Here is a 14,088-nt window from a genome sequence, read left to right on the forward strand (position 1 = left end):
CCTGCACATGCAAGCTCATACATGTAGAAAAAAAGTTCAGCTTTGCACACAACACTCTTCTAAAACATTTGTAACAGCAGTCTGACACAGTATTATATTTAAGATTTTATTTCAGTTGCTGATAGAAAAAAATCATAATTATTACCCACATGTATCAAATAAAACAATCTCACATTTCTTTGATATCAAAATCTTGCATATTTTCTAAAACTTTGGCATTAAAACCACAGGCATTATGAAACAAGCACTTGGGCTTAACAAAGAAAAATCTACTGTTAGTACTGTGAAGCTCTGAAAACAGCACAGACACAGCCGGATGCCATTTAAACAGACTTTTGGTCATGGACCGTGAATATGTACTCCAATGAAATACAAAGTTATTTCGTACTACAAGGTGCAAAAACTATCATAGAAACAAAACATCTTACTATTTTAAATATCTGCATTATAAAGTGTGTCTAGTCTTGCTGTAAGGAAGGCTTTAGTTGATTAGTTAATACAGAGTAAGGTTAAATCATGTGGGATTTTAATAGAAACTATACTGATGGAGCAAAGTATGGAAGTACACACACACAGTCTCGGTTTACCTTTGGCCACATTATACAGAGGCACAGGTGCTCTGAAACATGAGAAGGCTGATCAACTAAATAATTCACTCTCTCATTTAGATTAGACTCAACCCTTTGGACACACACACACACACACACACACTTTGGCCCTCTTCCCCTTTTTTGCTTTTGGCCTCATTGCAGGTAAACAAGTAATATGAGAAGTGTGAGGTCTAAAAGGAATGATCTTAATGTCATCACACAGGAGATGAAGAGCGGGGCGATAGCTTTAGTCAGACCACTCATCATCATCAAATTCGGATGAATCATCCTCAGAGTCGCTGCACTCCACGGCAATGCGGCGGGACAGGATGGCTGCGACATCATTGCCATTGTGATCTCTCTTCTCCTGCTCTCGCTGTTCCTCCACTTTACGCAGGTTAAATCCTACACACACAGACACAATAACAGCAACCTCAGAGACATTTTTAATAAACATTTCATATGTGTAGAAATGATCTGAATCCCTTGTTAACTTGTGCTGTTATCTGTTTCAGGTAAGACAAGTGTTCAGTAAGAAATTACTCTTCAAATACCGTGCATACGCTACAGTTCAAAAGTAAGATTTTAAAATATAATAAATTACTCACTCTCAAGTCATCCTGGGTGTATATGACTTTCTTCTTTCAGACCAATCCAGTTGGAGTTATATTAACAATTGTCTCTGATCTTTCAAGCTGTTACATGCCACTCAGCATGTTGCAGTGCATCAGACCAAAAGAAGTTAAATAAAAATTGCCAATCCATAAAAAAAAAAAGAAAAAAGAAAGTCTCACATGGCTCCGGGGAGTGAACAAAGGCCTTCTGTAGCAGATCGATGTATTTTTGTAAGAAAAATATCCATACTCAAACTATAATTATGACTTTAATGTAGCTTGCACCAACAGTTGTACACAGGAGCCGTGTGAGACACTTTTTTTTAATAGATGGGTGATTTTTATTTAACTTCTTTTGGAATGATGCACTGCAACACCTGCTGAGTTGCATCAAACAGCTTGAAAGATCAGAGACAATTTTAATAGAATTCGACTGGATTCGTCTGAAAGAAGAAAGGATGACTTGAGGGTGATAAATTAATGGGCTAATTTTCTTTTTTGGGTGAACTAACCCTTTAAGTGCATCACAATAACCTCTAGTGATAAGATTTCGCTAAACTGAACTGAAGATTTCGCTAAACTGAATTGTCTTTCAAAGTTGTTTAAAGCCATTGTTTTAGCACAATAAACAGAAAGACAAGAAGGCAGCCCTTCACTTCTTTCCACGCACACTACAAACATGATGGGGAAAAACTTCTGACTTCCAAATGCCCTTTTATACCCCATTTACACCTAAATTTAGCTCTGACTACTTGAGATCAGATCACCTTAACATATTCATTTCAGGTGTAAACAAGTTAGTAAATTTACAGCATGTTTACATTACATTATAATCAAGCAGAAGTAGGTTTTTGCTTAGTCAAATTATAGTCTGTCAACTATACGAGATGTAAAGTGCAATCAAATATTTGAATGATAAAATACCCAATGTGCGTTGTTTTTGGAGCATGCACGCACGGACAATTAATGTCTAATAAGCCTTTGAAATGCCTGGTCCCAACCTCTGGTACAACAACCGGTTTACATTAGAATGGCTTCCACTTTATCTGAGTTCGAGTCATATCTTAAAAACCATCTCTTCTCTTTGGCTTTTAACATGTAGCAAAGTGTGGTTCTTATATGGTTAGAATTTTTGTACTGATTTTTCAATCTTTTTTTGTATTGTACCGTTTACTCTTATTGTGTTTTACTGTGTGCAGCAATTTGGTTGGCCTTGTTCCGTACTCTAGAAATAAAAACTTAATTCATGCTAATCTAAGCCAAGGTACAATCTCATTATCTTGGTTTGTACCTCCAACATAAAAAATGTAAATTCAGGCAGACTAAAAGTGCATTCACATTAGAAAAAAAGAAAAAAAGAAAAAAAGGTTCACAGTCAATATAAATAACGAAGATATTTAAAACATTTTTTAACATCTTGTGATCTGCACAGCGAATTCACACGACAGATTTGAACATGAATGAAATCTGCTTAGAGAACTTTTTTGCCCTCTTACTCTAGTGCAGATTCCTACTGGAATGACTGGATTTCACTTAAATTTTTAAAGAGTGTGAATGTATGTAGTAATGTTACCTTGACGGATAGCTGAAAGAAGGTCGCTGCGAGCATCGCCCTGGGCCGGAGCAGGCTGGGCTTTGGGTGCGGCGGGAGCAGAGACTCCTCCTGAGGGAGGATGGGCTGGAGCAGAGGGTGGAGGAGGACCTGGAGGAGGAGGAGGAGGGGGAGGCGGAGGTGGTCCCCCTGCCATGGGTGGCGGTGGAGGAGCTGGACTAAAGGCATCCATGGGTGGTGGCGGTGGGGTGGAAACAGCATTGTTGGAAAATAAAGGAGGAGCAGGGGGCGAATCAAAACCTGGAGGTGGTGGAGGTGGGATCATGCCACCAGGAGGTGGAAGTGGTGGCGGTGCCATAGGAGGAGCAACAGTCGGACGGCCTGGAGAAGAAGGCATCACTGGTGGAGCTGGAGGTGGATGACTGGGGCTTAAAAGACTGCCACGCTTCGAAGGAGGACCACCAGATACATCATTATACCTGCAAGAGGAAGGTTAAACGCTTGTCAGCTCAAAAATCAATCTGCACTTGATGCTCAACAAGAAAGAAATGGTAGGATATTTAAAGACTCTCACGACATGTCTGGAGGTGGTGGTGGGAGGAGGTCCTCTTGCACTGGAGGTGGGAGAGGAGAGTTGGGATCATAGATGTAGGAGTTAGTGCTTTGTTCCAAATAGTCATCAGTGTGATTAAATCCATCATCACCAGAGCCAATACTGCCATTCAACACTTCTGAAGAATTGCTGTTAGAGACACATAAAGAGAAATATTAATAATTAATATCAATCATTTCATTCAACAGCCACGCTGTGTCATACTATTGCATTGACAGATTTTACAAGCCAATTCTATTCAAAAGCTTTTGAGTCGATTTAGGCTCGATTTGGACAATGTATATCAGGTACATGCTACTTCAGGAATAAAATCTCTCTTAACTAAAGCTGTAACCTAAAAAGGGAATGTTGTCAGTAGGTAGATTACTACTATTAAAAGGTTAGAATTAACAAGAGTACATATACAGTATATTTAACTTTGTATATAATAATCAACATTAAAAAAAATACAAACATAGTTGAATACAAACATTTAAATTGCACATTTTTGCTTTTTTTTTCATATTTTAATAAAAAATGTTTGTACTCCAACTCCCTGAAATATAAAAATTTAAATGGTGGTAAAAAAATTTTTAATTTGAACTTAAATTATGAAGACAACACCTACATCTTATAATGTATGTACTTGGCAAAAGCTCCTCCCTCAAGTTATTTTTTTTCTAGCTAACTAACAATCTAAGGACACTGAATGGCTTCACTGAAGTAAATGCTGCATTATGTGACATGCTGATTTTTCCATGGTTGAAACTGAGTGATTGCATGAAACATGATATTTTTCTATAAGTTATACTGTTACTTTCAACATAACTAGTAAAGGAGGAAGAGACGACCGGTTCACTGCTGCTTGAACTGAAGCAGGTACAGTGATCTGTTACACCACAAAAAAAGAGCTTCAAAATGACTTTAAGTTGAATTTGGTATAATACTGACAGAACTTGAAAAACTGAACTTTGTTACAAACTGAAGGAATGGAAGATGTGCTTCAAATAATGTTTACTTTAAGCATAGACTGAAAAGCACATAGACCAAAAGTCAGGTTCTTGGGATTTAAGAATCAATAATCAGGGCCCCAGACAAAAAAAAATAAGAGTAAGAAGCCACTGGCTCCTATAAGGAAAAAACCTAGGTCCGAAACTATTTTTATTATCTTGACTTTATCAGCATTTTAATCCATCTTGTAGATGACCTGGGAACTAAGGTTGACTTAAAGTGGGAACTAAAATGCAGTTTTATAGGAGTTGAATCATGTAGACAACAGGTTAAGTAAAAATATTAATATGCAATAGCGCATAAATATAGCAAAATGCTCCTCTTTATAGTTATTTTTCTAGCTGACTAATGAACTTATGGACACTGGATGGTTATTCTAAGGTAAATGTATTATTACATTGCAATGTTTACAAGCTTTACACATTTTCTGCAGTTTGAAACACTGAATGTGCTTTTACATGGGTGTGAGATTTTACAGGTGTGTGTTAAAGATGAGACTTTGAAACTCTTTTTTCCACTAAAACTTTGATGTGCTTTGTCTCAGTTGATCAAAAAAAAAAAAAAAAAAAAAAAAAAAAGTGAACGCAAAACAATCAGGAAAAAGTTTGGCCCTAGTTTTCATTACCCCATGCTATCGTTTTTGGGGACCACAAACTCCTCCCCCATTTTCCGGCGTTCCCATTCATCTTTACGGGTTTTGATCTTTCGAGGGTTCAAGTTCCTTCGGTTAAGGTTGTCATCTTTCTTCTTCTGCTCTCAATAAACACAGAAATAAACACCGTTACAGAAGCTCATGCATTCTGGTTCTTATTTTATCATCATATTTCGGTCGAAACATATCATGTTGCTGTACATATGTGCACATGCTTCATACTCTCATGTCCCACCTTATGTTTGCGTTTCTCTTTCATAATGTCCTTGGTATCCTGAAGCATTTTCTCTTTCCAGAGGTCAAAGAAATAAGACGGATCAGTGTAGAACTTCAGAGCCTCCTTTCCATCCTCCCTGGAAAACAGAAAACACTTTAACCACCTCATACTGAAACAAAATGACCATATTCTGAAGAAATACAATCAATATATTGTGATGAATATAAAGAGTTTCACATGCCTTTATGTGGTCAGTACATGGAGGTCATCGGATGTGACGGTGTGTTTACCTGTAACAGCTCAGATTGTTGAGGGGGGGTGGCTGGCTGCAGGTCAGATAGGTCTCATGGATAGGCTGCGGTAGTGACACCCTAATGAAGAGCTGCTGATCCTGGATGAAATTGGAGTGGAAAGCTTTGCGGCTGGTAATGGCCTGAAGAGAAACTGGAACGAGAAAGCAAAAATAGGAGGAAGTAAAAAGAAAGCAACAAAGACAGATAATGACATTTGTAATTAATTCATTTCGCATCATTGCTCCAAAAACCACAAATTAAGGCTTTGTTCACACCGCACACAGATTGGATATTTATGGCTACTGCCATTTTGCAAATGGTTATATCAAATCTGTGTTGCCATAGTAATGACTATGACGCCAAGAGATAAAGGGGAGTAGATGGGGAAAACCACTAATTTTGTCTCTGCTCTTGACATGTTGCTTACTGAACCCATCAAGTGCGTCAGAAACATTAATGTACTATTTATACAGCCTATTAATACAGTAAATGCCACATTAGCAAGCAGGAGTGAATTCAGATACAGCTATAGACACACTACTGTGCTTTGTGCATGACATTACAGTGACAGGTGCGAGAAAGCACTTGAAATCTGATCTGACAGCTGACAACAGAAAACATAAAAAAAAAAAAAAAAAGTTTCCTTGCAGAAAAGGTGCAACACACTTGTAGAAAATAAAGTTATTGGTTAAAAACAAGTAATATTACAGCCATCCTCAGGGCTGTCATCAGACCACTCATGACAGCTTAACTTTTTAGAAAAAAACTGTTTTAAATCAGATTCTAACCACAAATAGATGTGGTTTGGATTTTTGAAATATATATATATATATATATATATATATATATATATATATATATATATATATATATATATATATTATATATATATATATATATAGATATATATATATATATATATATATATATAGATAGATAGAAAATAATAATAGAAATGAGCTAAGGCAAATACAAAATAAAACAACATGCAATAATACTGTTCAAAACTTAATAGTTTTCTGTACAGAACAGTTGGGTCCAGATAAAATTCAATTAAACCAAAGGAAAATATGACTATTTTGTATGCCACATCATTATAAAGGAAAATCTTAGTATAACCCAATGTGTCTTACCTTCCTCTTCTTTAGGGTCCAGCTGGGTGACTTTGACCTGCAGCTTGTCCACTCTCTCTCCCAGCGTGTTGACCCGTTCGGCAAACGAGCTGGCCTGGACAAACAGTTCGCCGAACACATCCTCTGCATACTTACCTATGATTAAATGACAGCTTAAAAGCAGTGACACACAACCGATTTACTTCAGTATACACCCCATTACACAAACACTTACTAAGTGATCCCAGCTGGCGAATGATGTTGGCAAGTGTGATGTTGGTCACACACTCCAGTTCACTCTTGATGGTATTTGGCAGTGACTGGCGACAGAGGTGCCTTGGTTCGATGTTTCGCGTCACCAAAGGCATGATGGCAGCTTATCGGTCACCTTCCTCTTTAAGACCCAAAAAAATCAAAATAAAAAAAAGAATTCAATAGATTAATGTCTTGTGCTTTCCCCCCAATTCACATTACACATATTCAACACAACCACACTCAACTTTAATGTGTGTCCAAAGCAGAACCAAAACTGCTGCCGTTTCTTCTGCCAGGACGCAACTTATATCCTTATTTCTGCAGTTACCACCAGTAGCAAGCAACTACCCATAAACACTTCTTCTCTTCGAGTTATTTATATTTTATGTACACTTTATTTTAAAAGGCGTTTTATCTATGGTTATTAAAAGGTCACAACTGACCCATTTATATACAACTAAGTTAATCATGTCCTTACACCATGGTATAACAAAAAAAAAAAAACACATAAACATACATACATACATATATATACATATACACACACACACATTTTTTTATTGTACAGATAGAAATAATTTAACACATCTGAATACAATTTTAAGTGGTATAAAATTTTGTAAAAAAAATAAAATAATAAAAAAAGTGCCTGTGCATAAAGGAAAAAATGTCCAGCCGTCAGACTTCCTATATATTGGAAGGGAGTGGAGGCTCTTAACTCACAACATAACAACATAACTTTCTTTGTGACAAGATAAGATCAAATCAAAGTTGTTCCCAGTAAACTGAATTCCAGTTCAAAGTTAAAGCGATCAAATTGACATAGGGTTATTTGTCACGACTGTTTCAAATACTTAAAAAATAGAATCTGAGGCCTAAACTCTCCGAGACGTCAGTCCAGAGCAGGAAGTGTTAGAGTTAGCTGACTAATTTACTGTCAACTCGCCAACCCAAATGCGACTCTTCAATTACTTTACGCAGATATAAAGTACTTCTCTGTCTTACCTGGATATATATATGGATTTGGCCTTGGATGCCGACGTCTTTTGGCTTTTGGCTTACCTCAGCAGTACCATTCCCTGAGTTTAATTTCGTCCATAACTTTATAAACCGACAAAATGTCTACAAGTACTGTAACAAGAGCTGTATGGCAGGCAGCGACAGCTCAATCCCGCGTTTGGTTACTTTTGATTGGACGGTGCGCTTTAATCCAAAGATACTATTGGCTGATGCGTCCGTCAATCATAGAAAAGGGGCGGATATGGAAACTGGAATCTTCAAAGAGCAGCTCCACCCTAGCGGCTTGTAAACATCTGTTCGCAGTTTCGAGAGCTAATCAACATTCCTGAACATCGGGCCAGTCCGAACAAATCCGAAACATGGCGACATTCAGAGGAGAAAAAGCCACAAGTGTTAAGAGATCAAGGAATGCCCGTCATTTGTGTTTAACATTTTTTTCTGTGAATCAAATGCAGTCCAGGATTTCATTACTCACCGAAAAACAGATAGGACACAATTCTAATAAACATTTTATTGTTTACAGTTTATTTCATATAAAACAGTGCATTTGTAAAATATTGCACGTAGCCCTGTTTTATTAAAAATGACGTTAATTTAACGTTTTAAAGGATTATCACAGTATACAGTAGATTAAATTGTGCGCATAAATGCAGAGTTGAATCATTGCAATACCCTGTCAAACCATTAGACGGCATGACTGCCTGTGCAGAGAAACAAAATAATACTAACATGCAACTTTACCTCTTAAAAATTGTATGCATTTTTGTATGTATTCAGCACGTCAGTCTCATTAAATGATGCTGTTTTAGTTAAAAGTACTCTTAGACACGTCTGTCATCTTTTCCATAGAATTAGAGTTTTGCTTCTGCATCTAAGTGTCTTTTGCAGTGATTTTGCATTTGGCTATCTGGGCTGCTCACTTGTCCTTATCCAGCTGAGTGTGTATGAGCTGTGAGAGTCCGCCAGTTTGTGTCTCAGCACTATGTGTCCCGGGCCATGTGCCGAATGCACGAGTTGGAGTCCTGAGATGCGGAGGGCTTTCAGTACACTGTACCAGAATCGCACCACCTCTTCTTCGACACCACCCACCTCAAACCCCGCCCACTGCATATGAATGGTCAGAATGAGCTGATTGATCCTTCTGAGAGTTCCATCCTTAATCCAGCTTTCTAATATGCGCCATTCAGCGCTCTCCAAATCCATACGCAGAACATCCACCTACATAATCAGACACTAAATTAATGTGACATTATGGGAGCACTCAAAAAAAGAAGAAAAAAAATCATTTTTAAATGACCAATGATTAAATATAACACACATATTCCACATATTCCCTGAAGTGCACCTCTTTTTATGAGGCACTGTTGTGATGACGCCCTAATGTGAACAAAGACTTAAGTACATAAAGGTGGTGATTCATTACTGATTCAGCACTGAATCATTTAATTAGTGTATTTGGGTGCAAGTACCATGGTGTGGCCCAGGGAGTCCATAATGTCAAGCAGCCTGTGTGGTACATTACCAACGAGGCCTGCATGACGGAGTGGATTTCTCCAGTCTAACCAAGCCCGATGATTCTTAATAGATGCAGGCTCTCGAATCCCTCGACCGCTGGGGTCAAACCGATGAACCTCACACCCTGCATACAACATTGTGTCTAAAAATGCAGCATCCTTTCCATCCAGACTGTAAAGATACAGACAAAAGATTTCGCTCATTTGGAACTGCCTGAAATATTCCAATGAACAGTTCAACCAATTACTGCTTCTCTGCAACAGTCAAGACATGTCGAGGAAAAAAGCAAAGAAAGAATCTGGGACAACCTTCAGCTTATTTTTTTTTCTTCTTCTAGAGATTATATTCAACAAATACCACCCCTCAGGCCTAACAAAGAAACAAGGATCCCTAAATGACCGGCATTCTTTGAAATAAACAAGTCAGTTCTTAAACATGCTGGCTGTTTTAAAGAATTCCTAAAGTTAAAACAGAAGAAACTGTTAGATCAAGTATTAACTTAAACATACCTCAAGAATTAGTGTTTGTAACACTAACGAGAATACAAAAATAATACCTTTGTCCAATTAGATAATCTATTTGTATAATTGTATGTTATTAATCTTCAATGCATATGTTTAATTTGACCTAATCATTTTTTATTTTAGAGCACATTTTTAATTAATAGGCTAAAATTAAACTTATTTAAGTGACATATGTCAGCTTTCTAAAATAATTTACTCTATTTAAATTCTGCCACCCCACCTTTTTCCCTATTCATTTTTCGAATAAGGATTAAAAAAGAAGAAGTTTGAATCAAAATAAAATAAAAGTGATAAATATGATCTATTAATGTAAAGAGTTTGTATATAGAAACACGGTATTTCACTCTAATTATTGGGTAATAAAGAATTTCCTTGGCAAGGATTGTTTCCATACACTGACTGGTGTTAAAAGTATTTTAAAAAGATAAGTGGAAATAATGGGGGCTAAAAACATCTATTAACAGCTCTGTAGCTTAAAGTAGGTAGTTTATAGATTCACAAGTTATCATTAAAAATATTTTTCCTAATGGAGAAAATAAATTAATGGGATTTTGACTTGAATTGTAGCACTCTAGAAACTGCAAGCTTGAATTCAGATCTGACTCCATTCATTGTTAATTTCACTGATTAATTATTTTTTGTCATAATTTATCAACAAAAATTTTCACAGATGAAAATTAGATAATAATGACTTTTTGAATAAAAATCTATTGTCATTTTCGTCAACAAATAAAAACAAGACAAAAAACGTTAGGGAGGGAGATCCAGTCAGAACAAATCTCCTGCGTGGAAGGGAGAGACGATAGATGCACACATTTGAACTGGCTCTGATCATATGTTGGCATATCCTTGCTGCATGTCTCATAAAATCTTAAAATCATGAATCACGCACACAGAAAAATGCCTCTCAAACAACGCGCCACTACTGAAATCAGTTATTTTGCAGAAATACACACAAAATGTTTTGACAAGTATTCACGTAAACACACCTGGTTTCGTCTAAACTGAATGTAAACTGTTGTGAGAGTATTGAATGTTTGTACTATAGCTATTGAATCCGTGGCGCACAGTCAGAGAGCCCGTTTCACAGGGAAAGCACCCTAATTTAGTTGCTGTTGTCCCCTTAAGTGCCCTTATAGTTAATGAATTAACAAAAGATAAATCACTCACTGCTCTTCAATGAATCACTTTAGTAGCCCTAATGAGGATTGATCAAAATTTAATTTATATAAATAAATGTCTTCTTGAAAGAATGATTGATATTGTATGCAAGTTGTTATAAAGAATGCATATTATATTACCATTGGTATTTCATAAAAAAGTGGAAACCTAATGTACTTATTTCTTTATGAGAAGTGATTTTATTTAAATTATGTGTCAGAGCTGTTAAATATGTCTATATTGCATGTTCAAACCTTAATATCATTTATTTTACCATATTAATAGATGTTTTCTCCCTGGAAATATATGACTTTGGAAATTTTTGAGAAATTCTTATTAAATGCCATTACACTTGAATTAAACCCATTAGATTTTAGTCTATGAAATCTACTGGAGATTTAGTCAACTAAAGTCTTATGATATTTAGTCGACTGAAAGTAGACTAAGACTAAAACAATTCAGTTGACTGAAATATGACTAAAACTAAATGGCATTTTAGTCCAAAGGTCCATTATGCATTTAGTCCAAAGGACCAAGTCACCATCCTACATTTGTTTCTTTTTCCTTTATCCATGTCACTACGTCACAATACGGAAAAGGTCTATCGCTACATCTATATTTACATTTTTAGGGGAAGCTTCAAGTAAATAAGCATTTTTGTGTCTTTTTGCTGGAACGTTTTATATAATATATATGTGTGTGTTTGTGTGTGTGTGTATATACCTGAATGAGTAGGCCACACAGCCCCATTTTCCCTTCCAGTGGTTGATGCACAAAACATCTAAGTGACCAGGAGAGTGTGTTGATTGATTTCCATCTGAATCCTGCACCACAGAGCATTTCACCTGCAAAGAGTGATAGGAAAAAATCTTCCATTAAAGGTCCAGATATCTTGCTTTGGACATGACAGTCCATTTTTATATGCAATCACACAGTGTTATGTAAGACAGCTGTAAGCATGATCTAGCAGGGAAACAGAAAAAAACATTATGGTATGTTTGCGTACCTCTGTTGTGGTGATGAACTGGGTGAGACGCTGCAACTCTGCAAAAAACGAGGGATGTTCTGATGCCCACGGCTGCAATACCAGCTCTATAGCCGCAGTCTGTAAACACGTAAACACGAAGCTCTCTCTAATCTTGGCCAAATTTCAGATGCACATAAAACAACTGTAAAAACAAGGACGCAGTGGAGGGCATTCGATAGCCAATGAAAAAAAAAAACTATGTGAGCCTGTGCAGAGCTTCAGGCAAGAGAAGTTGCAGCTTGTTTGGGGTCACAGAATGTGCACTTTCGAAACAAGAGGTCACATGAGTGAGAACAAAAGAAACAGAGACAACTTTTTAAACCTGGGATGTTGGAAATGGAGCCTCTCCCAAAACATACAACAACCCTGTTTAGTAACCATGGAGACTCTATGACTAGAGGAAGAGGGTACATGACTCACTGAGGAGCTCACTGTTGTGGAGGAGGTGGGGGCGGACAGCGAGACAAACAGAGACAGGGAGAGTGAGAGACTTTATTTTTCTGAATTTTTTTCTATCTTAAAGTGTCCAGAAGGGATCCCCGTGTATTTTGCCAAGTCAAACATAATGTTTTCCAGACCCTCCAGATAAAAAGCTGAAACCACGGTAATAAATTCGAATAAAAATTCAATCAATTTACTAGGACAATTTATTTTCTCTTGAGCTGCACATCTGGAGGACCCTCCACCTAAAACTGAAAGACAGATAACGTAAATTACCTGCATCACTAGTGAATCCGAGTTTACCTGGAGTCCTTCAAGCTCGTTTTCGTCGTGGTATCCCGTCAGTCTTGAGTCTCCCTCGTCGGTCCAGAGACCAAACACGCTGCTTTCCAAATCTCCCTCATTTTTCCTGACCTCAGACGACGCTGAGCCTCCCCTCTTCTCTATGCTTATAACGAGAACAGCAGGCTCGTCACCGCTCACGTCGTTAGTTGCGCGCGGCACCGTTAAACTTACCAGTAGTTGAACTAGCAGTAGCACCGGCAGACCTATAATAAATATACGGTGGGAAATGCTTCTCAATCCGCTAAAGTTACAAGCGGCCATACTTCCCTTCTCTTGAGTTTGGAGTGACCCGTGGGAGCGCAGACAGCAGAAATGGTGAGTCGGCGCCACCGTGACTCTGGCTTGAGGGCACTGGGATCTAAAGCTCACGGCTGGACAGTCTATCAACAAATACCAGTAGCATATGTGAGAGTCAGTGTTTGCCTGCACCTCCCAATATTCCCCACGAGAAAAAAAGCATACTGGACATAATGTATTTAAAAGGCAGAACGGTTTGAGTCAGGTTTAGGGGACAGAAATTAGTGGAATGTCCCTTACACGTGCGCACTCAGCCATTCATACTCAAACAGACACGCAGACACACACACCACCCACGCGCGCGAACATATTTCACTACTATGTAGTATGCAAAACAGCGCGTCAAATGAGTAAGATGTCTAAATAGCCACTATTCATAATGCAATAGATGAGTAATAGCCTCGTGACGTAGCCTACTGCTGGGATTGTGAAGTGTGCAGCCAGTGCAGTGGTCACTTACCACTATCTATTATACAGTGGTCGGGAATTCAGTTCAGAAATTTGGATGCGGTTTTATAAATGCAACATTTCAAACCGATATAACTCATGCAATAAGGAGAATCGATACGAGTTATTGTCTATCAGGTCAGCAATGATATTGCTTTACGACACCCACCTTATAAACAAAAGGTCCTTGTGCGGTAGAGCCAGTGTCTCAACAGAAACACAAATCGTTAAAATCGACTTGTAAACCAGGAGTGTCTTGTACGTCGCTTTCCCATCAAAAAAATATCATGCTGCTTTTGCGTTTTTCTTGTGTGATTTGTTAATGAACAATTAGTTTTTGGTAAAACTTAAAGCAAGAGAATACTGGATGAGCATTGGATGCTTATTATGGATCTATTCACATCGTTCACACATGGCAGCCTC

At 37.6% G+C, this 14,088-nt stretch overlaps 2 protein-coding genes across 4 annotated transcripts; both read right to left on the minus strand.

The window, feature by feature from the left end:
• Positions 1-92: 92 nt before the first annotated feature.
• On the minus strand, positions 93-8,072 carry wasf2 (WASP family member 2). 2 transcript variants are annotated; one of them, XM_026288641.1, is made up of 9 exons: positions 7,894-8,072; positions 6,869-7,027; positions 6,655-6,789; positions 5,519-5,672; positions 5,247-5,364; positions 4,985-5,109; positions 3,334-3,498; positions 2,778-3,235; positions 93-995 (listed from the first exon to the last, which is right to left on the minus strand). In XM_026288641.1, exons 2-9 carry the CDS (start codon positions 6,999-7,001, stop codon positions 838-840), a joined length of 1,446 nt encoding a protein of 481 aa, XP_026144426.1. In that variant the 5' UTR covers positions 7,002-7,027; positions 7,894-8,072; the 3' UTR covers positions 93-837. The 2 variants fall into 2 exon arrangements, with proteins under 2 accessions (XP_026144426.1, XP_026144424.1); XM_026288639.1 differs by having other exon boundaries at positions 3,331-3,498.
• Positions 8,073-8,399: 327 nt separating this feature from the next.
• LOC113119303 (methyltransferase-like protein 24) lies at positions 8,400-13,857 on the minus strand. 2 transcript variants are annotated; one of them, XM_026288642.1, is made up of 5 exons: positions 12,853-13,857; positions 12,115-12,213; positions 11,832-11,953; positions 9,378-9,594; positions 8,400-9,126 (listed from the first exon to the last, which is right to left on the minus strand). In XM_026288642.1, exons 1-5 carry the CDS (start codon positions 13,180-13,182, stop codon positions 8,812-8,814), a joined length of 1,083 nt encoding a protein of 360 aa, XP_026144427.1. In that variant the 5' UTR covers positions 13,183-13,857; the 3' UTR covers positions 8,400-8,811. The 2 variants fall into 2 exon arrangements, with proteins under 2 accessions (XP_026144427.1, XP_026144428.1); XM_026288643.1 differs by having other exon boundaries at positions 12,880-13,852.
• Positions 13,858-14,088: the final 231 nt, after the last annotated feature.

Source organism: Carassius auratus, chromosome 19 (genome assembly GCF_003368295.1).
Source record: "Carassius auratus strain Wakin chromosome 19, ASM336829v1, whole genome shotgun sequence".
NCBI lineage: Eukaryota > Metazoa > Chordata > Actinopteri > Cypriniformes > Cyprinidae > Carassius > Carassius auratus.

Coding starts and splice junctions, on each gene's coding strand:
- LOC113119303 (XM_026288642.1), bottom strand. CDS start 13,182: ATGGCCGCTTGTAACTTTAGCGGATTGAGAAGCATTTCCCACCGTATA. Junction 12,214..12,852: donor CGGATTCACTAGTGATGCAG/GTAATTTACGTT, acceptor ACGTGTTTACAG/ACTGCGGCTATAGAGCTGGT. Junction 11,954..12,114: donor AGTTCATCACCACAACAGAG/GTACGCAAACAT, acceptor CACTCTTTGCAG/GTGAAATGCTCTGTGGTGCA.
- wasf2 (XM_026288639.1), bottom strand. CDS start 7,001: ATGCCTTTGGTGACGCGAAACATCGAACCAAGGCACCTCTGTCGCCAG. Junction 5,673..6,654: donor GGACCCTAAAGAAGAGGAAG/GTAAGACACATT, acceptor TTCTCGTTCCAG/TTTCTCTTCAGGCCATTACC. Junction 3,236..3,330: donor CCACCACCTCCAGACATGTC/GTGAGAGTCTTT, acceptor TTCCTCTTGCAG/GTATAATGATGTATCTGGTG.